The sequence below is a fragment of the Lagenorhynchus albirostris genome, chromosome 6 (genome assembly GCF_949774975.1).
Source record: "Lagenorhynchus albirostris chromosome 6, mLagAlb1.1, whole genome shotgun sequence".
NCBI classification, from domain to species: domain Eukaryota; kingdom Metazoa; phylum Chordata; class Mammalia; order Artiodactyla; family Delphinidae; genus Lagenorhynchus; species Lagenorhynchus albirostris.
Genome location: NC_083100.1, coordinates 38311079 through 38333158, shown reverse-complemented (window position 1 = coordinate 38333158; position 22080 = coordinate 38311079). Strand labels below are relative to the sequence as shown.

Here is a 22080-nt window from a genome sequence, read left to right as displayed (position 1 = left end):
CCCAAGAATATATATTAAGTTAGCATAAGAAAAGTGGAAAGCATGGTCTCTGGGAGAAACATGACTGTGCAATTCTTTAAAATAGAACGTGAACCATAAAATGTCCATACAAATGCATATGGGAAGCTACAAGATATCAAGTTGGGAAATACTAGAAATTATCTTGCTTCCAATATTTACCTGTGATGTATCTTGTTTATCATGTCCCATGCTTAGGCGTTCAAACTTCTGAAATGCTAGACATGCTATAAAGAAATCATTTTACGGGTTTTTCCTGAGATGGTATTGTGGAGTATGTGACCTGGTAAGCAATTCTGCACCACGTGTTCTTGTTCATCAAATTTATTGTTGAACATTCCGAACACCAGATTATGACAGATAAAAAAGAAAGCACCAAAAATTGCTACACATTAATACCTGAGTGGAGACTAAAGGCAAATATTCATCTATTAAACCCTACACCATAATGTTGAAACACAGATAAAAACATTCACAACACTCTACAGAGTACAATAAATAGCACTTTTTTGTGCATTACAACCAGTTAAATGTAATAAAGTTAATTATACCATAAAAAATACACACAAAATTACACATAAATGTTTTTAGTATACCATACATTGTACAAAGTACTGGAGAAGATCATGCATGTTTAAAAAGAAAAATCTGCAAGGTGACAATCATTTTTCAGTATATACTATAGGACAAATTGTTTTTACTGTTAAGTATAATTACTATGCACTGCATTTTCTGGATGAGAGTAAAATTATTGATTTGCAAATAAATGATTACTGAGTCTGTCTCAGTAAAACACATAGTTTGTCCTCTATAAACTTTTAACTATAATATAGAAACTGATGCGAGTTGACAGCCATGTATTTATTGTATTACATACACTTCCCCAAACTATTTCCATCTCAATTTGACCATGCTTTAAGGAAAGACATGTTTTCTTTTTACATGCTTTTAGAGAAACCTATATTTTTGTCTTTGATGGGAGGCGGTGGAGGTGAAATGAGAAGAAAGAAAAGTGTGGAGTTTATGTTCAAAATTGAAATTGAAAAATATACAAAAAACTTCTGAGATGCCACACAGAGATGTGGGCATCTTTTGGCCGAGACCATGAATGTCCTATGAATGGAATAATTTGTTTTGATAGAAATTGTATGTTATTTTAAATGAGCACAGTAAAAATGTCAGTCTTTACATTAAAAGAAAAACCCACAAGAATCTGAAGCCAGCTCTCTCTTGATACCTTAAAAATAATTAGGAAGGAAAAAGTAAAAGAGAAAATGTTTAAAAATATACATGAATGTGAGTTTATATTTAACTACTGAGAAATTATTATTGACTAAATTAACTTTATTTGATATACAAATACAAGCCTCAATAATCTGAGGAACAATAAGTACACGTTTTAGGGAAGAATTCATGTTTTTGATAGAGTATTCACTAAAAAGACAAAAAGTTACATTTGAAGATTAATTTTTCCATGTGTAATAAGTTCAGAAGTGCCAGCACCTTCTCCTAAAATAAATTTATTTTCAGAAACTTTAACCAAACTTGATTTTCTACACCTATGAAGTGTAAATCAATTTTAATCTGAAATGGGAACTGTGGAAAGTAAAGGAGGCCTCTAGAGCAATAGTTCAGCAGATACTAAGGGAAATATTGATCAACTTTTATTTAAAATTTTTACTTCACCAACCTCAAAGAAAAGAATTTGGGGCCAATTTGAGAAGACCACACATAATAAATATATAGTTATAAAACTGCAGGGCATTCCTTCATCATTTTAAGGCACAGTCTGTTTTATCCCAAACAACTATAAGTTCAAGGTCACAGTGAAAATATGCATTCAATTTTGGTCTGGTTTCTCATGGGTACGTTGCTACATTTATAGTTAGTCATAAGTTTAAGAAATGGTAATACAATCACTCCAAAATAATATATCTAAGTCATTTTTACAGTTTTAAAAATGTAAATATACAACACAATTTCCTAATTTATATACACTAAAAATTGGATTTTTCCGCTTCCATAGTGGAGGCAGAGAAGATTATTTCTACCAATATTCCAACAAATACATTATCTGCTTATGTAGAAAGCATAGTTATGTTAAATACAGGCATCTCCTACTTAGGATAAAATTATTCAACAAAAAGGACAAACTCATTCCAAAAATAATGTTCACTGAATTTTAAGGTCTTGTATATCATCTTTTTATTAATAGCATCCATGTCCCTACCAGATAGTTGGATAAACTGTAACTAAATCAAGGCCAAACATTTTAATGTTTGGCTTTCTCTTCTGTCTCTTTACTTCCAAGGCTACTTATGCAAACTACGTCAACATGACTGGGCAGAGAAACAGTTAAGTGACATTAAATTATGAGAAAAACCATAATATGAGGGACTGAAATTCCCTCTGAAAATTTCTATAGGAGAGAAATTAAAGAATGTCAACCATATAAACACAACAGTTTCTGAATCTATCATATTTCTGCTTTCTCTCATGAGTACACTACCACATCAATGTTAACATTTTAGCATTAACATCTTGTTCTTATATTTTCCTTTAAGATGCATTTTACAATGTTTATTTCATTGTATTATGTTTAGTTCTAGTGGATAATTCTCGCCTATGAAACATGTGACTGTATAGAGGGACTGAATGGAAACACATAGAAAACAATAGAAATTCCACAATAAACTTTCTATTACATAAATGGGAGACACCTGTACTAAAAATGATCTGGGCAATGGAATTTAAAGTTTTACAGAATGAATCTGAAGCAAGATTACCTAAATGATTTCTTCAACTAATTACTGAAAGATCATTATTGGGTAAACTAACTTTCACTCAATAAAACCAGAAAACACTATTCCAGAAATCAGAAAAAATATAATACACTATGCTCTAAGCTTTACATATTTTGAAAGAAAAGTTAGGATATGGAATATAAGTTTTGATGATGTGTATTTAAGTCCTAGCAGAAAAATACTGAAAAGATTATTTTTGCTTTAATCCCAATATCGTAAGAAAAGTTCATTGGCACAAATATCTGGAGGTATTTTACAGTTTCATTTAGCTTTGGTGGCAAAGTGTGTTTTTGCTAACCATATGAAAACAGTTCTATTTTCCAATGTAGAGTTTTATGCTAAAAAAAATTCAAACGCATCTTTTTTTTCCTAAAAAAGGGATGTAAAAAGTCCAATATGAAACAAAACAAGTGCAACATGAAATACAAAATATGCCTAACACTTAGGCTTTTGAACAGTTAATAGTTCTATGCTTTGTCTATAAATTTTTACTAGTAACATTTCTACTATATAAATACTAAAAACCAAGATAATACTGAAAAAAATAGCATATGAACCTTACAAAAATGGTTAGGTTTACATTTCCTAAACTAAGATTAATGTTCCAATATGCAAACAAATTTACACTAACTAATAAAACTACATCAACAGATACAGTTTTTCATAAGTGTTCAAAGTTATAATGTACAGAATGAGTACAGAATAAATCTGACTCACATATATCAAGTCCTACACAAAGTCATCAGAAACTAACTGGTTACTTGGTATGTTAAAACATAGTCATTTTTGGCAATGTAATATGCCAAACACTTTTAGAAAGTACTGTATTTGATTTAAAATTTTTCAACTACAGACAATGAAATCAAGATGTAGCTCGGAATATCACCTAACTTTTGAAAGCAACATTACCAATTCAGGGGTACTGTTACATTTCTACTGTAAATTAAATTACAGTTTATTCTCACTATTTGCAAATTTTATTCCATTCTTAAGACTAAGTTATTAATTATAAAATTCAGTCATCTGTATTCATAATATAATTTATTTATCAAAAATGTGAATTCTTGAGCATTTAAGAGTATACATACTCGGATTTGGATTACGGGTCTGACTTTTCTTTCCTATTATCCTTATTAAAAGTAAAGAATGGGGCACAGTGGTTGAGAGTCCGCCTGCCGATGCAGGGGACATGGGTTCGTGCCCCGGTTCGGGAAGATCCTACATGCTGCGGAGCGGCTGGGCCCGTGAGCCATGGCCGCTGAGCCTGCGCGTCCGGAGCCTGTGCTCCACAACGGGAGAGACCACAACAGTGAGAGGCCCGCGTACCGCAAAAAAAAAAAAAAAAAAAAAAAAAAAAGTAAAGAATGTGAGTAGCCTCATAAACTTTCTATTTCCTCAGGCTGTTAAAATATATTGTGAAATAATGCATGATTAATAATGTGTAAGTAAAAGTTCATTATAGAACTTGAAATGTTCTTTGTTCAAAAAGACTGAAATAAAATTTCAGCTCCCAATCATCTTACTATTTTGTAATAGTATTTTCTACATTTACCTTATGTGGCAAGAAGTTTTCTGTCTGAGTCTAATTTAATAATACAAAGATACTTTTATTGCTTCCTTTTTCCTGGGGAGTGCTATACTCTCCAAATTGACCCCCCCCCAAGAAAAAACTACACAAGGTAACTTGTTTCCTGTAATTTCACAAATCTAAAACACAGAGAAGGGCTTCCCTGGTGGCGCAGTGGTTAAGAATCCGCCTGCCAATGCAGGGGACAGAGTTCGATCCCTAGTCCGGGAAGATCCCACATGCCGCAGAGAAACTAAGCCCGTGTGCCACAACTACTGAGCCTGCGCTCTAGAGCCTGTGAGCCACAACTACTGAAGCCTGCGTGCCTAGAGCCCATGAGCCACAAGTACTGAAGCCTATGTGCCTAGAGCCCGTGCTCTGCAACAAGAGAAGTCACTGCAATGAGAAGCCCATGCACCGCAACAGAGAGTAGCCCCCACTTGCTGCAACTACAGAAAGCCCGCACATAGCAACAAAGACCCAACACAACCAAAAATAAATAAATAAAACAAATTTATAAAAATAAAACACAGAGAAAAAAGTGATGATGAAAAATAATCAACAAATGCCTTAGTCGTAGAAGGTCTCAACACATTAAAAAAAATTTTCCCAACTGATTTTCATAACAAGTTCCTAAAAAATTGCAAATGCAGCACTGTAAGGTTTTGCACTAAACCTCATAATAAAGCAAGATACTACACTAATTTAGACCTAACGCTTAAGATGAAAATACAGGCTAATTGAATTGTCTGGGGATTTGGGAATCAACAGCCCTAGTTTATCTCATCATCTTTGTGCTTACCCTATTTCCCCAGAGCTCTCAAGAATAAACTGAAAATTGAGTTTTACCTTTTACTGAGTTTTATTTCCCTTGACCACCTTCTGTAAGAGATGCTAATAAGCAGTGAGGTAAAAAGAATATACTATGCTATAAGTGAAAAGTCTGAAGAGTTTAGAAAAGAATGGGAACTAGATAATGAACAAATCAGACAATCTGCCTCATGTAAGTATGTGTGTGTGGCGGAAATGTGTACCATCTGCATGAGTGACAGGATAATCAACAACGAACATTTACTAGGCCTACTATAGTTCTTTATTTCTTTTCCTTACTGTATAATCATGCAGATATTATAGTGTAGTTCAAACAAGAAAACGTATTCCATTATATACATCTGAATTTATCTAAGCAAAATATGAAAAAAAAATTAAAGATTAATTAACACATGATCAATATATATATTGAAGAGACTCAAATCAGTGTTAACCAAGCATAAATGTTGTGTTTTTTTAGGACTACTGTTTTAAATACTTTCATTCTGGTGACAACCAAGAAAAGAGCTAGCAGAACCTGTGTAATTTCCAACATGAAAAAGATAAAGAAAAGAGAGCATTAATGATTTCTATCATATTATCTGTTCCAAATTATAATAGTAGTAACTCCAGAGGACTCTTTAGAGACACTGAAAGTACTCACTGTTTGTCCTGTCCAGTCTATATTTGGTCTAGGTATCAACAATAGGATCCAGGAGTAATTTTTATAAGTTCAAAACTTATTCAAAACTCAAAAAAAAAATCTAAATAAAAATGTCATAACAATAGAGCTCAGAAGTTTGCTAAATTAGATAATCCCTAACTGCCAATGAACAATTTCATTTTTGGTAACATTTCTGATAAACCTGCGCTGTTTTGCCAGCTAATAATATAGATTGTAGGCATGGTTGAAATAATGTGAATTTAAACACAAAGGACTTTCCTCTTCTCAAGTGATAGAAACATCAGTTTTGTTAATCTTCAGACAGAGCCTACTTTCTCATCTCTGGTAGTTATTTGGTTTTAAAGTGCATTAGGACTTGATGAAGACTCTGTCAAAATGTGTGTGTGTGTATACATATACTTATAATATTAAATATATGTAAAAAAAAACCAAACTACTGCTGTTTATAACATGTTTAATGAGAATCCTTTTTGTAGTCCTAAAATAAAATATTTTGTTGGAACAAATAAGACTTTAGGACTTGATGATAATGACACTCACATGAAATTATTTTCATGGAAACTAATGTGCCTAGTCTGCTGCTTTAAAAAGCTAATGTACTACTCACAAATGAGAAATTTAAGCTTGTTACGTTTTATTCATGAGCAGTAATGACTAAACAAGGAGACTTTAGATCATCTAAACACATTGATTATGGCTGTCAATAGAAGATTCAAATTAATGAATTTTCTTAAGTTCTATATATGGACCTAAGTTCAAATTCAGAAATAGTTAAATGACATATTTAACCTGTAACTTGAAATACAACTACATATGGGTGAAAACTTGAAATACAACACCATATGTACAAAAGTTGTTATGAGTATATGTATAAGCTAAACCTAGGCAGATGTGTCCTTGTTTAAATACATATGTGGTATGCCATGGGAAAGTGCATATATAACCTGGTAAGTTCTCTTTCCTTCCAGGTTTGAACACACAAGTATTCTGTATTTTATCCCTTTTGCTGCTTCTATCAAACAAACAAGAGCCTGGTATGCCTGCCATGTCTACTACGAGGTTATCACTTACCTTTAACGATCTCAGTAAGTGAACATATGAATACTGAACATGAAGCTGGGAAAGACAACAATGGAATCAAACAAACTTAAAACTCTCATAGATGATAGCAAGACCATCTTCAACTGATGATGAAACAGCAAGAACCCAAAGAACAAATGAGAAAAGAAGTGAGGTAACCCTCTACAGGCAGTAAAGTGGGAGTAACCTTCTAATAGGCAGTAACAGCTGAGAGGCTGTAATGGAATCCAGATGCAATGGCACGTAAAATGAACCTGGTACTCTAGGACATCCCTGGGCACTAACAAGGACACAAGTTCACAGATACAACTGTGGAGCTACTGGGACTTAAGGACTACACTTGCAAGGTTTTGGATATTTACAGCATACACATCTAAAGGAAGGGCTCTATCACTCAGGTAAACCCCAGCCTTCAGTGAATCCTATCTTAAGGCGAAGATACCTAGCTCCATTACCTACTTCCAAAAAGTGAGCTGAAATCTGAAATGAAATATAAATATTACTCTTTATCTGTCAAATAGTAATCACCTTGGTAAATTAAGATTCCACTATTAAACCTAGTGGCTAAACAACTTATTCAGGTATTCATTGTTTATACTATTAATGGGGTAACAGTTTTTCCACTGTTATTCCATTAATAGTATAATTTTATACATTAATGTGGTACTGCACTTCATCATGCTGATTTTCTTTCCATAGTAGATAAAAACTATGCAAATGTAGAGCTTCTTCTGACCACTGGAATTTAGTTATTTTAACAATCCACCATGACCCGAGGCACTTTTGACAACCACGGGGTCAGTGAATTGAATAAAATGGTACAGACTGAATGACTGAACTGCTCCAATGCCTATAAGTAAATATCTATGAAAATTTTCTTCAAATTTAGCAATACATCTCTTCAGTAGTCTCCTGATATTCACTAAGAATACAAAATAAGATTCTTATTTGAAAAGAACCAAGAAAATTTCATTGAGTTTTGAATTTGAATTACATTTCCATTCATCAATCCTGCTGGTTACCAAGAAAACATGTCTCCTTAGAATTTAAAGTTGTATTTTCATAGGTGTAAGAAAACAAAAGATCTATTTTGTTCACTATGGCTGCCAAAAACTGACTAAAGACTGTGGCTATTTCATTTCTGAGAAAGCAAACAGTTTAAATTTCATTAATCTTTTAAGACTTATTTTTCAACATGTATACTGTAGCAAATACAAAGTAACCCACTGTTCAGAAGAAAGTTTCATGAAATGAGAATACGTGAGGTGAGGATACAAACAGTGCTACATTTTCTGAGTGTTTAGGAGAAGATCTTGGTATGGCCAATCAAGCAGACTAGCTGATATGCAGAGTCCTCAAAGACAGAGGCTACCATATCCTTTTACTGATTTTTCATAATGACTAGTACACAGATGTCATACCACAAAACAAAACCATGCTTCAACTACTTTCCTCAAGCATTACAGAACTAATTTCCTATTTTCAACATTGTAAAAATAGACTTGTCTTCTCCAAAGGATCTTGCTGCCCACACTGATGGATCTGTGTGTTCCCTCTTTTTACTGGACCTAAAGGCATAACTGATCTTTATCATTCCTTAAATCCAATCTTATATAAAGTTGCATAATGCATGGAGTAAAAGAGGAATGAAGACAAAGCATGGAACCCTGTATAAGTGTGCTGACCCAAAAGCAATCACACCAACAGCCAGAGGTAGTGGAAACTGTGAAGTAGTCTTCAACAATTTACTGTAAAGAGACAGAAATACACATTATAATGTAACATATATTGTGAACAAAAACTGAACATGTCAATCTTTTATACAGTTTTGAGAAAGTGTTCTAAGTGATTTTAGATAAAGTAATTTTTCGTATAATGAATTTAACTGTCCAAAATTTTTTAAAAGATCAATACAAGTCAATTTTGGCTAGAAAAGAGAAAAATATTCTAGTAAGTAAATAACCACTTTTGTTTATTCTTTTAAATTTTAACCACAGAAAAATACTAGTTGGACTTTTATTCAGCAATGCTACCTCTAGAGATTTATCCTAATAAGAAAAAAATCAATGTTTACTAAGATATAGCTACAGAAATATTTATTTTCACCCTATTTAGTATCAGCAAAAAACTTCACCCAAATAAAAAAGGAAACATCTTTAATTCCTAATAGGAGCATGTAGGATAAGACACTATTTTTAAAAGAAAAATACTATCAGGAAAGGCTATCACCTTTTTACTCTGAAAACAGAGAAACTGAGGGGTTAAGAAACTTACCTAAGGACACAGAGCCTTAGATTGAAACCCCAGATCTGCCTGACTTTAGCATATCTGCAACTATCTGCCAGAATTAACTGAAAAGGCTCCCAGAGCAAACAAGCAGTCAATGAAAAGTAAAGTTTTATTATGGAAAATTTTAAACATATACATAAGTAGATTAACAGTATAATGAACCTCATGGACCCATCAACCAGCTTCAAAAATTATCAAGTCATGGCCAATCTTACTTTACCTATATTACTGTCCACTTCCACTCCTCCTGTATTTTTTGGAAGCAAACCTTAGATATCATATCTTTCAAGGGTTAGCTTTTTAAAGAAAAAAAATGATTATATCCTAACAAATAAAATGCATAATTAAGGACACAAATATAATACATTTGCATATAAACTGTATTTGCACATAAACCATAATTACTATTATAGCTTTACCTTCAGGAATAGTCCAAGTAATTAGGAATGAAAGACATGTTTCAGACATGAAAGTATGATAAAGACCAGGAACAGATGTGAGAAAAAAAAGATTAAAATACTATACCTTGATTTTATTGAAGCAGTGTAAGTATTTCCAAGAACTGCCATAGTTGGAATAAGGATAAATGCCAAAGGTTTACACGGATCAGGATTAAGTTTAAAGTAATACCTATGTCAAAAAGAAAAAAATAAAACATAAATCAACAAAGCATTGCCAATCATTTTAAATTCTCAGAATCAATCAATTAAATACACTTCAAAACGCTCCTATAGCGATATGGATATAAGAGAGCTCTAAACAGCTCAAGAAATCATTGATAAATAAATTTTGCTCTACATCTTTTTTTACCGCTGTGGCCTCTCCCGTTGCGGAGCACAGGCTCCGGACACGCAGGCCCAGCGTCCATGGCTCACGGGTCCAGCCGCTCCGTGGCATGCGGGATCCTCCCGGGCTGGGGCACGAACCCGCGTCCCCTGCATTGGCAGGCGCATTCCCAACCACTGCGCCACCAGGGAAGCCCTCTACATCATCTTTATACTCAAGGTTTTATATGGAGAATTATGTTCAGAAACTACTAAAGGAAATGAAAATATCCCATCTGGAAGCACTTCCTTTTTACAATAAGTATATGCCTCAAAGGTCATATATAAATAATATTTTATAAAATGAATTATTTAAAACATATTTAAACTGCTCTATTTAAAAAAGATGAAAAAAATGAAGGTTTATATAAAGTAACTGTCTACAGCCTTCTAGAATCATAAATTTGTGCTCCTCAAGTAATTTTCTCCCCAAATCTGTGGACAAAAATTTGCATCTTGATTAAAATAAGGGACAAAGGAAGGATATTAATATCTGGTGACCTGTGATTTAATTTACTGAACTTATTTTGATTCAGCCAACTTAAAAAAAAAAAAAACTTCCAGTATTTAGATAATCTGAAAGTTTTACATCATTTCTAAAAACTATATTAAGCAGGGATTAACTATTAACTGGATAACGTGGTTTTTTCAAAGACAATTTACCAATAATTAAATATTCTAGAAATAACCTTAGAGAGCATTTTTAGACTCTCATTTAACCTAGGACACTTATCAGGTAACAAAGCAAATGACAGTTTTCTAGTAAAACAGCTGATCATTTATTTTAGTTCAACATATAGGACACATCAGAAAAGTACACACTTCCTTCGTTATTTCTATTATTTTAAATGTAATCATTTTTCTTCCCCTCAAATCTAAGAAAATATAAAATTGATCATGAATTGAAAAATATATAAACACTAGCATTATGAATACTATAAGTCAGCAAAATAAAGCACATTTTCACATATTTCTAGACTCAAAGAAGGTTAAAGAAAATACAATCCCTCCCCTTTGGGGCAGATTTTGGGAAAGTTTATATTCTCACGGAAAAGAAGAAAATGTGAATATGTTGAAAATAAATTTCAGGTGATACCTTCTTGTTCTTGAGAAAGTTTTATGAAACATTAGGAATCCTACAAGTCTCTACTTACAGATATTTATAGTTTGAACCACATAAATTATAATTATATAAATAAAACACACCTAAGATTCTTCAGCCAATAAATTAAAGATGGCATGCTGAGTAATACAATCCATGTTAATAAGTTAATCACGGTACTGTGCATGCGAAGACTATCTTCAGCATCACTGGCAGATAAACGGAGATGGTATACTGTAGAGTCTTTATGGTGATTGGATTTTTTTTCACTTCTTCTAGAGTGTTTGGGGTTCTACAAAGCAATGAAGTTAAAATATCAAGATATGAAGTAAAATTTAAGTTTATTATTTTATTTAGAATCATACTCAATTATCTAACAGCTAAATAAATACATCTTTCCATTACCAAATTGATATAAAATACTGAATTATCTTGTTTGAAGGTATTTTAAAGCAGTTATCAGTTATAAAATTTTTATTCCTTTGACTTGTTATTTCCACTGCTAAGAATATATCCCCTTAAGTAATTACTTGACATAAAATTTAAAAGATAATTGTGATAAAAACAACTAAGGACTGACAAAGATCAAATTAAATGACAATCTAAGTCTTATTTTAATACTCATTAGGCTCGCTTTTCTTAAAGTTATTTAAATTCATAAAACCTTTTAAATACTGTAAAGTTCTAACCTTTTTTTACAAAAATAAACTTTTATATTTTTCCATGTTCTTTCATACTAAAGTGATACAGCGTTTTGAAAATAAAACTTACCACAGTCTGGCTATTTTTAAAAGTTGTTAAGCTGGCTTGCAGATGAACAATCTATGAAAAAGAAAAGACTAATTTTACTTTTATTTTGAAACAAAAAACATAACCATTTTTACTGAAATTGAGAAGCAATGTAATTTGAAATTTTAAAAACCTAAATAAAAATTCATTTAAACACTTAAACACATTATTTTAGAAAAGATAAATAATAACTACATGTGCTTGCTATCATGGATTAAAAGACAAACAAAATAATACAAAATTCCAGAGTATGTTGGGGTCAGGATATAATGCTATGTCTTCCACACTGTGTGAGCCTATGCTTGAATGGTGCCTTGCTATCGCAACTTAAAGTGTCATGTGAGTCAAAAATTTGATTTTATTCAGCATAGTATAAAGAGTTTAACATGTGTTATATAATCTAAATCTTTGAAAATCTGGAACTCAATTATATAGGGTGGTGAAATGTTTACAAGAACCTGAGAAAGTCTATACATTTACTAGGTTTGCTTAAGTATTTGAGAAAGTTCTGCTAATTGTGTCAGTTGTTTGAAATATCCAGTTAAAAAAACTAAAAATATTATATTTATAAATCAAATTAATTTATATTTGTAAATCAAAATAATTCTAAATAGTTTTTTCTGATGGACACATTTTTCCTTTGTAAACTGAAAGTAATCTATAATGTGCATGTATTAGTGTTAAATGCAGACGCAAATAAACCTTTGTTAAAAAAAGGAAAAAATTATTACCCTTTCCAGTATCAACTGTCTCTACATAAGATTAATGTGGAGAACATGCAGTTGTATAAGGTAGATTTTCCTGAAAAGCTGTCAGCCTTCTTAGAAGTGTTTTTCATTTCCTCAGTAAAATTGTCAGCTTAATTTTATCGTGTCTTGTGATTCTTCAGCAACATTTGTAACATTCTACATTATTTCAGCATGATTGACAGCCTGATCCCACTGACATAACTTTTTGTTTTGTCTATTATCCACGTTGAAAGGGAGGTGTGAATAAAAACCATTCTAGTAAAATGTTTTTTAAAAAGTTAACATTACTTGCCAGAGCATCAAGCAATATGGAACAGATTAAATCTCCTCCCTTCCCTTTGGTTTTAACAAAGAAACCCACTCAGATTAGTAACTTCAGTTCTACAGTTAACTATATATATTTGAAATAGTTAAGATGTTAAAAAAAACTTTACATGTAGGTCTGTTACATAACAGCAGTGATCAAAAAAATTTTTTTAACAACACCCACGGGAAAGTCTATGCCTGTCTGATACAAAGCTCAGGCCTTCTGACTTTACTGATTTGACATACCTTAAACACATAGTAAAGATAAGTAAGAAGGATGGCAAATGCTCCACAAGTTGTCCAACTAACTATGATCAAAACAACTGTCAAAATGGGCAAGTCTGGTGATATTATCTTCATATCTTTAGGAAGTTCAGAGGGCCTGGAATAACAAGAGTAAAGCTTTCAAAAGCATATTAAGTTACCTACACAGTCACATATAAGCAGAAAACAATACAGTGCTCTGCCAGGCTCTCCTTATTAATGTGCAAGTATTACTATAAGGTAAACAGGCTTTTTAAAATAAAGGTGAGGGGTGACACATCTTTTAAAATTCTTTTATACATTGTGATAGTTTCTCTTGCATTTATATATACTATGGGTAATACGTGTACTAAAAAAGAAAAAGTATTATTAAAGATAATTATTAATTATAGGCCCTGTGCCATACAATTCCAATCTTGATAGGAAGAGAAATACTTTTGTTCTTAAAGTCTTGAGGTCACTCAGACATGTGATGGTATTAATGTCAGAAGCACCTCAGAAGGGTGGAGGAAGAAGCATCATTCCATAATCCCCTCTGTGACAGTAAATCGCATAACATGGCTGGTGAGGAAATGGAAACTAGATCACTGGTTTACCAAAAGCGCATACCAGCAACTTCAAACTGTCTTGGGATCATAATAAACCTCTAGGCAATGTTTTTGGAGCTCTTATACATTTCATCTAATCTGATCCTAAATATCAAGATTGGAGTCTCAGGTTTGATTGAAAATCAACATATAAAAGCATTGCCAGAGAAACACTTTGCCCTTGGAAAGATTTACAACAGTGAAATTTAAAAATACTTGTGTAATCTGTCCAACTTTTTTGATTAACTCTTGAGCACTATGGTCAAAATCAAATGTAGCATTTAACTTGAAATAAATGGTAACCTATGACAAAAACATAAGTTTGAACACTAACTCCATGTTTTGCTAGTTATACATTTTTCCTCAGAAATTATAGTTTAGTGAAAGCAAGTTAATTTTAAGGTTCCCTTTCAGAATACAGTTTTTTTCTTAGGAGCAATAAGAAAGGTTTTCGTCATTCATTCTTTACCTTTTCAAAGTCAGCCACAATGAAGAAAGGAGTCTCACAGATGTAGAAGAGAGTAGGCCACCCCAGTAGGCAGTACATGTTCCAAACAGAAAAAGAATCAAAGATACAAGGGGGAAACACATACTCTGACTAGTTAAAACGATGGCATCTAATTCTGGTAACAATAACATATCCCAAAATTCTTTAAACCATTTGTATCTGTGGATAAAAGAAAACATACAAAAAATAAAAGCAAATAATACAATAAAAGCAAAAAAACCCCGACAACTCTCATTAAAGGATTTAATATTTGAAGTGTTTGACCATTCACTACAGGCCCCAGAGTACCATGATATTTCATTTATAATTACACTGAAAAAACAAACTTCAATTCCTGGTAGGGAACTACTGAGTCTAGTGATCTTCAAGGATCTGAGTCTCAAGTCTCAATGCAGCTTTACTGCTCTCATTGATCCTTGTAATGAAGTAATAACTGGTCTTTCTTTAAAGTTAGAAAGCCAATAGCTAGTTATAAAGACAGAAGAAAAGACATCTAAGTAATGGTTTTTAACCAAACAAAAACAAAAACAAAACCTGAATAAATTAAGAATGCGATGTTAAGTAGGGTAGAGAGATCTAAAATATACTTTGTATGGGAAGTAATAAAAAGTGTTCTGAGGCACTGTTTCACCAATATCCTACATTGCTTTGTGTCCATGAATCTGGGATACCCAAAGCTCATGTACCACATACATTCTTTTGAAAATGTTAAAGTCCTGGTATATTTATAGTCTAAGTTTAGACTGATATATGTGTATATATATATATTATATATATAAGTTCAATAATTACTACTAAACTATTAGGCCTTTGCCTAAGAGAAAAAGTCCATTTAATAAAACAAGTCAATTGCCTTATTTGTATGGAAATTTATCCTTCATATTTGAGCCAAACATAATACTTTATATATAAAACAAAATTAAAATCATTATTACAGATAATAAAACTTACCCCAACAGAAACTTAACCATAATTACAAAAGGATCAACTTTGTATGGTTTGGCTTCTTTATCCAACATAGCAGCATATTCTAAGCAGTGACCTAGTGATTAAAAAAAAAAATTATATGTAGTAGAGAATTCACAGTAATTAAGTATGAGACATATTATATGCTGCATTGTTTGTACGAGCAACATATTTCATATCATAGAAAGCAAGGGTCTTTATTACTACCACAGAGACTCTTCTCAAAAGATTAAAAATTACCCTAATTTGAAAGACAAATCAAAACTACAATGAGGTACCACCTCACACTGGTCAGAATGGCCATCATTAAAAACTCTACAAATAGCAAATGCTGGAGAGGATGTGGAGAAAAGGGAACCCTGCTACACTGTTGGTAGGATTGTAAATTGGTGCAGTCACTATGGGAAACAGTATGGAGGTTCCTCAAAAAACTAAAAAATAGAAATAACATATGATCCAGCAATCCCACTCCTGGGTATATATCCAGACAAAACTCTAATTCAAAAAGATACATGCACCCCTATGTTCATAGCAGCACTATTCACTATAGCCAAGATGTGGAAACAACCTAAATGTCCATCAACAGACGAATAGATAAAGATGTGGTACATATATACAATGAGATATTAGCCATAAAAAAGAACAAAATAATGCCATTTGCAGTAATGTGGATGCAACTAGAGACTATCATACTAAGTGAAGTCAGTCAGAAAAAGAAAAACAAATATATGATAGCACTTATATGTGGAATCTAAAATATGACACAAATGTACCAATCTATGAAACAGAAACAGACTCATGGACATAGAGAACAGACTTGTGGTTACCAAGGGGGAGGGGGTTGGGGGAGGGATGGAGTGGGAGTTTGGGATTAGCACATTGAAGCTTTTATATATAGAATGGATAAACAACAAGGTCCTAATGTATAGCACAGAGAACTATATATCCTATGAAAAACCAAAATGGAAAAGAATATAAAAAAGAATGTATATATATATATATGTATGTGTGTGTGTGTGTGTGTGTGTGTGTGTGTGTGTGTATAACTGAATCACTTTGCTGTACAGCAGAAGTTAACACATTATAAATCAACTATACATCAATTTTAAAAAGTTAAAAAAAAAACATAAACCTACCATAAAAATTTACTCTAATTTACTGGTTCTCATACAAAAGTACATAGTCAATCATCATTTGTGAAACAAATTCAGTAAGCCAAGGCTATGGTTTTGTCATTTGTATTTTTATAAAGCTCCACAGGTGAGCTATTTTTTAAAAACCGTTTTACTGAGATATAATTCTTATAACTCAAAATTCATCCATTTAAAGTGTATCCAATTCAGTGGTTTTTTGTATATTCATAGAGTGTGCATTAACAACCACAGTCAGTCTTAAAACATTTTCATTACTCCCAAAAGAAACTGTTCCCCTTAACTGTCACCTCCAATGCCTCCCCATTCCTAGGCAACCACTAATCTACTTTCTGTCTCTACAGATTGGCTTACTCTGAAGATTTCATAAAAATGGAATCATAAAATATGTGGTCCTTTGTGACTGGCTCCTTCAACTTAGCATATTTCCAAGATTCATCTATCTTGTAGCATTCAGCACATTATCTGTTCATCAGTGGACGGACATTTTGGTTGTTTCCACTTTTTGGCTATTATAAACAGTGTTTAGTGTGGATGTGTGTTTTCAGTTCTCTTGGGTCTATACCCAGGAGTTGCTGAGTCATATGGTAACTCTGTTTAACCTTTTGATGAACTGCCAGACTGCTTTCCAAAACAGCTATACCATTTTACATTCCCACTAACAGTATACAGAAGGTTGCAATTCTACAAATCCTCATTAACACTTGTTATTATCTGTCTTTTCTATTATAGCCATTCCAGTGATTTCTAATAAGCATCTTTGGTTCAGAACTACTTCTTTAATTGATTTGGGACACAATCCCATACTTAAGTCCTCTAGATTAACCAATATCATATATCTCCAGGGTCTCTGTGGACTACCTAGATATAAATCCCAAATGTTTGAAAATCAATTGTCAAGTCACTTAAAACTAAGAAGAATGAGGTGTCTCTTTTAAATTTCCAAAAATTATATTCAAGTATAGGAGATGTCATATTGCCAGAATAATCTTTTAATTAAAAGGTTGGATCTGAGCACATCACATTAAATGTTGCTTACTTCTTCCTGGAATATAATAAGTTAAATCAGGTTAAAATGAACACTAAAGGCAGACTTGAAATTGCAAAAAAGTCACTGAAAGGAAACGAGTAGCTGTGAAAGGATTTGGCACCATGGAAACGGTGGAGGGGATTTTTGGACTGCTTTTGTATGTTTTGTCCCCACTCTCTTTCCCTCTTGCCTCCTCTGATTATCATTGTACAAGCCCAGCAAGTGTGTGAGGCTCCTGGGAAATTGTTCTAACTGCTATACTCTAGAGAAGGCTTTTTGTCCAATGTACTGTACAGTCTATATTTTCTTCTCCAGATCCGTGTTCTACCCTTTACTTTGCTCTGAATTCTGGGAGGCTGACTTTTATGAACTGGCTTCTAGTTGGGTTCAGTGAATAAGCACTGGCAGATAGGAGGATAGAAGGAAATAAAGTTAGTGTATTTATTTCCCTGCCTTCTCCCTGCTGAGCCACACGCTGACAGTGGCCACAGCGTTTCTGTACCCAAGGCTCAGGTGCAGTACTGCTGCTCTCTCCTACAGCTCTCTAGGTTTGCTCCCTCCCTTGCCCTGATACCTAGGAGTATCAGATGGCTCTGTTGCTAATTTGGTATTTTATCATTTGTTGTTGGTTTCCCTTAACCCTATACATACCTTTGAAATAGTCCCTTCAATTAAACTCTTAATTATTCCATTCAGTGTACAAGACCTAAATGATAGTTGATACAGCCCAAATATTACACTGAATGCCAACTATGTGCTTGGCCCTATGTCAGGCACCGGGAATAGAATGGAGGACAAAATCCCTGTCAACCAGCTTCTATCTCTTAAGAGATCCTCAGAACAGAGGGAATAAACTTTAGACACAAGGGTATAAAATGCAGAAAACAAGTAAGGAATTTTCTTGGTAATCTCTTAAAATTTAAGAGGATCTCAAACTCCTGTAACCTTGGGAGAGAAGGGTTGTGAAGTTTCAAGAAATAGATGTGTCTTCATTAGCTACACGTAGGATAAAAAAAGTAGTAATGAAGCACTGAGGAAGGAAGAGAGGGAGGGAGGAATAGAAACATTCTTACCTGCTGAGAAAAGAGAGTATAACTGTCCTCCATAAGCAAGAAGGATACTAGATATAACATAGGCAGGAAGAGCTCCACCATGAAATCTAACTACCTAGAAAACAGGCAAATCAATGGGCAACTTCTGAATGTTCATGTTAATGAAATAAATATACTTTCACATGAAATAAAAAAGTTTTTCACTTTATACATTTTCTGACATGACTAAAAGATATCTTGAGTAATGGGTATAAAAATTCTAGGCAAAATAAATGCTAAGAATATATCGCATATTAGAAACATGTTACCTGAATTTTTCATCAAAGGCATAATAGAGGCAATATATAATTGTGTAGCACATGCTACAAAATTTTTTACAAGGAATGTTTATTGAGCATTTATTATGTTCCAGGTATAATACTAAACATCTTATATGCATTATCTCATGCTCTCCTCCCCCAAATCCTTTCATATAGTTCTTATCCCTATTTTACAGATGAAGAAATTCAGGTACAGGGGGCCCAAGTAACTTGCACAATTAAGAGACAAGCGAGTTACTTACTTCCTTGTTACCTCTCTTCCCTCTTAACAGTAAGATAGGGACAATAATAGTACTTACCTTATAGGTGGTTTTAAGGATTTAAACATGTTCATTTGTGTAAAGCATTTAGAATATGAACTTGAACATGATAAACTATCAAAAATATGAGCTGCTATTGTTAGGCTTTTATGTCCTTCACCATCTTTGGAAATCTTGTGGAATGGAATTTAACTCAAAGCCTAAGTTCATAACCATTATGTTATAGCACCTCAAGTCATTCTATCAGCTGATCCAATCTCCTTAAAAAACATACATATAACAAAAACATAGTGTAAGTTCTTCTTTTAATGTTAAAGTCTTAAAAGGAAATTACTTTAAAGCATGTTCTCCAATCCACAGAATTTTTTAAAAAAATGTACAGACTCCCCTGTCAATCTAATGAAAACTATGGAAATGAATGCTTCCACAAAATGTTAAGTAAAATTTCAGCAAGTTCAAGGCCTCCCTGAAGCTCCTCTGTGGATTCCCAGATTAAAATTGATAAGACTCAAAAAACATAAAGCTCATACTTATGATTTATAGTTTGTAGCTTTGAGTGAAAGGAGAGGAGAGTTGAGTGAAAGGGAAAAGGTCATTTTCCTACCTATTACTAAATGATGCTCACTGCCTGCTAATGACATGCTAGGAAATATACAGCATACTTTAGTTATTAAGTGTGTTGGAAAGATAGTTAAGTAGCATAACAGGCTCAGAGTCGTACTCCTGAGTTCAGACTACAGCTCTGCCTTTCACTAGCTCTTAGGCAACTTATTTTACCCCTCCTTCTCTCTAGGCCCTTATCAGTAAAATGGAGTTAAATAGCACTATCTCACAGGGAGTTTGAGGCTTAAATGTATTCATTTGTGTAAATCATTTGGAATAGTAACTGGCACAAGTAGGTGATCAGAAAATGTTCACTGTTATTATTAACCTTTAATGCTCTTCACTGTTTTCAGAAATCTTGTAAGAGGTCCTACATAGAATTTCTTTTTAATGACTGAGTGTCATTGTTATGAGTAGTAAATATGATACTGGGCCACAGATACAACAATCGACAACCATAAACTGGCCTCCATGGGTCATATTCAAATTGTATATGTGCTTCATGTGGTTTAGTATTTCTTTACATTTTGAATTAGATGCCAACATTGAAAAATTAAAATATTTTATCTAAAAATTCAGATTTCTAGTTTCTCTTAAAATCTAAAGATTGGGCAACACTGGGCTTCATTCCTACATGGAAATGACTTATTAAGAATTTAAATAATTCTCTTGAGAAAGCAACTTTCAGTTTATTTTCTGTCCTCTCTTTCATAAGAGTAGACTAAACAATATGTAAGTATATTTTCCTCTTTCCTTTTTTTAAAAAAAAATTAATTTTATGAAAAAGTTATCTAATCAAAGTCTAAAGATTCTCCTAAGTGGTTTCTCTTTAGTCCTCTTTCCAGTCTTCTTTGACTGAATCAGTTAACACTGAAAATACGTATGATTTTTAAAAGACAAATAAGATATACAAAACCGAATTCATTCTCCTACTGTTCTCAAGCTAAATTTTGAAACAAACGTGAAGGAAGAGCATCTTATATCATTGCAAACATTTGAGGACTTAACTCAATTGCCATGAATTCTTCAACATTTAAAAAAGTACCTACCTCTGATCCTGCAACATCCACACATCATCATTTTTTAGAAAAATTTCCATGTTTAAACGAGACTATTAGTCTAGGTTTTTTTGGTGTACATATAATTACACCTGATTATACAGTATCAAGCAAACTTGACTTTTCTTGTCACTAATCTGAATTATGAGCCCCAGGGATGATATGGATAAGAGAGTGTGTTATATCCTCAGCCATACCACCATGTACAGTGACATACTAAAAATACTATAGCATGAATTCTTCCCTTTTATTCCAAGATACAATTTTTCTTAATAATTGATCTCTTAACATTTTAGAGTATTTATTATAACTATCCATGATGCTATTTTCCAACTTACACTAACATTTAATCTTCTCTTTCTAATGTAGCACAAAATTTTTATGTATTAGCTTAGAATTTTCTAATGTTCACAAATTTAATAATAATCACAATCTAGTTCTTACCAGGTTGTTTTCAGGATCAAATGAGATAACATACATAAAAAGTTTCTTATTTACTTTTAACTTGTGAGTTTTATTATAATTATAGAATTAAATGACTTAAAAATTCTGCTATGCCTAGACTGCAAAACATAACCAAAAAAAAAAGTGAAAGTAATAAAAGACACAATAAAATTTTTAGTGAATTTTAAAACTATAATTTCTCTGACTAATCAGTATTATCTATTTATGTCCAGATTGCACAATTCTGCAAATTATAATGATGTTGAATAATAATATAGTAGTTCTACAACTTGATAAATTATTTTTGTAACACTATTTGCCTATGAATTTAAGATACTCCCCAAATGAATTTAACCTATTTCAGCATGTTTAGTTTTAATATAATTTACTTTTACCTTTTACAAACTGAGCTTGCACAACATAAAAAGTTCTTGGAAAAAGCTCATTTATATGACAGAGCCCACAGATTTTATTGGATTATGAATTACAGCATCATATGAGAAACATGAAATCTTAATATGATATCCATTTAGCCAAAAATATTAATTTTCTTGAAAATCAGGAATCAACTTTCATTTTTAAGAAGTATCAAACATGAAAGCATCACCTTAAAGCCAGGGGTGGCCAACTATGGCCTGTATGCCAAGAATGGCTTTCAGATTTTATTAACGTGAGAAAAAGAAGAAAAAAGGAGAAAGAAGAAAAAAGAAGTAGCTGCAGTAGTGGCAGCAGTGGCAAGAGACTATATATGGTCTGCTGAAATACTAATATCTGGTGCTTTACAGAAAACGTTTACAACCCCTGCCTTACAGTT

General features: G+C 32.7%; 1 protein-coding gene across 2 annotated transcripts in view; it reads right to left on the bottom strand.

Moving 5' to 3' along the window:
* Positions 1 to 326: 326 nt before the first annotated feature.
* The window catches only part of PGAP1 (post-GPI attachment to proteins inositol deacylase 1), a 74519-nt gene continuing 52765 nt past the window's right edge, over positions 327 to 22080 (bottom strand). The window contains exons 20-28 of one of the 2 annotated variants that reach the window (XM_060152398.1): positions 18603 to 18696; positions 15334 to 15424; positions 14344 to 14541; positions 13270 to 13405; positions 11951 to 12001; positions 11284 to 11471; positions 9779 to 9883; positions 8650 to 8712; positions 327 to 1452 (exon numbers count right to left, since the gene is read on the bottom strand). In XM_060152398.1, the coding sequence (XP_060008381.1) occupies positions 1257 to 1452; positions 8650 to 8712; positions 9779 to 9883; positions 11284 to 11471; positions 11951 to 12001; positions 13270 to 13405; positions 14344 to 14541; positions 15334 to 15424; positions 18603 to 18696 (1122 nt within the window). In that variant the 3' untranslated portion in view covers positions 327 to 1256. Of the gene's footprint in view, positions 1453 to 8075; positions 8713 to 9778; positions 9884 to 11283; positions 11472 to 11950; positions 12002 to 13269; positions 13406 to 14343; positions 14542 to 15333; positions 15425 to 18602; positions 18697 to 22080 lie in introns of those variants that run through there. The other variant, XM_060152399.1, reaches the window with a different exon arrangement.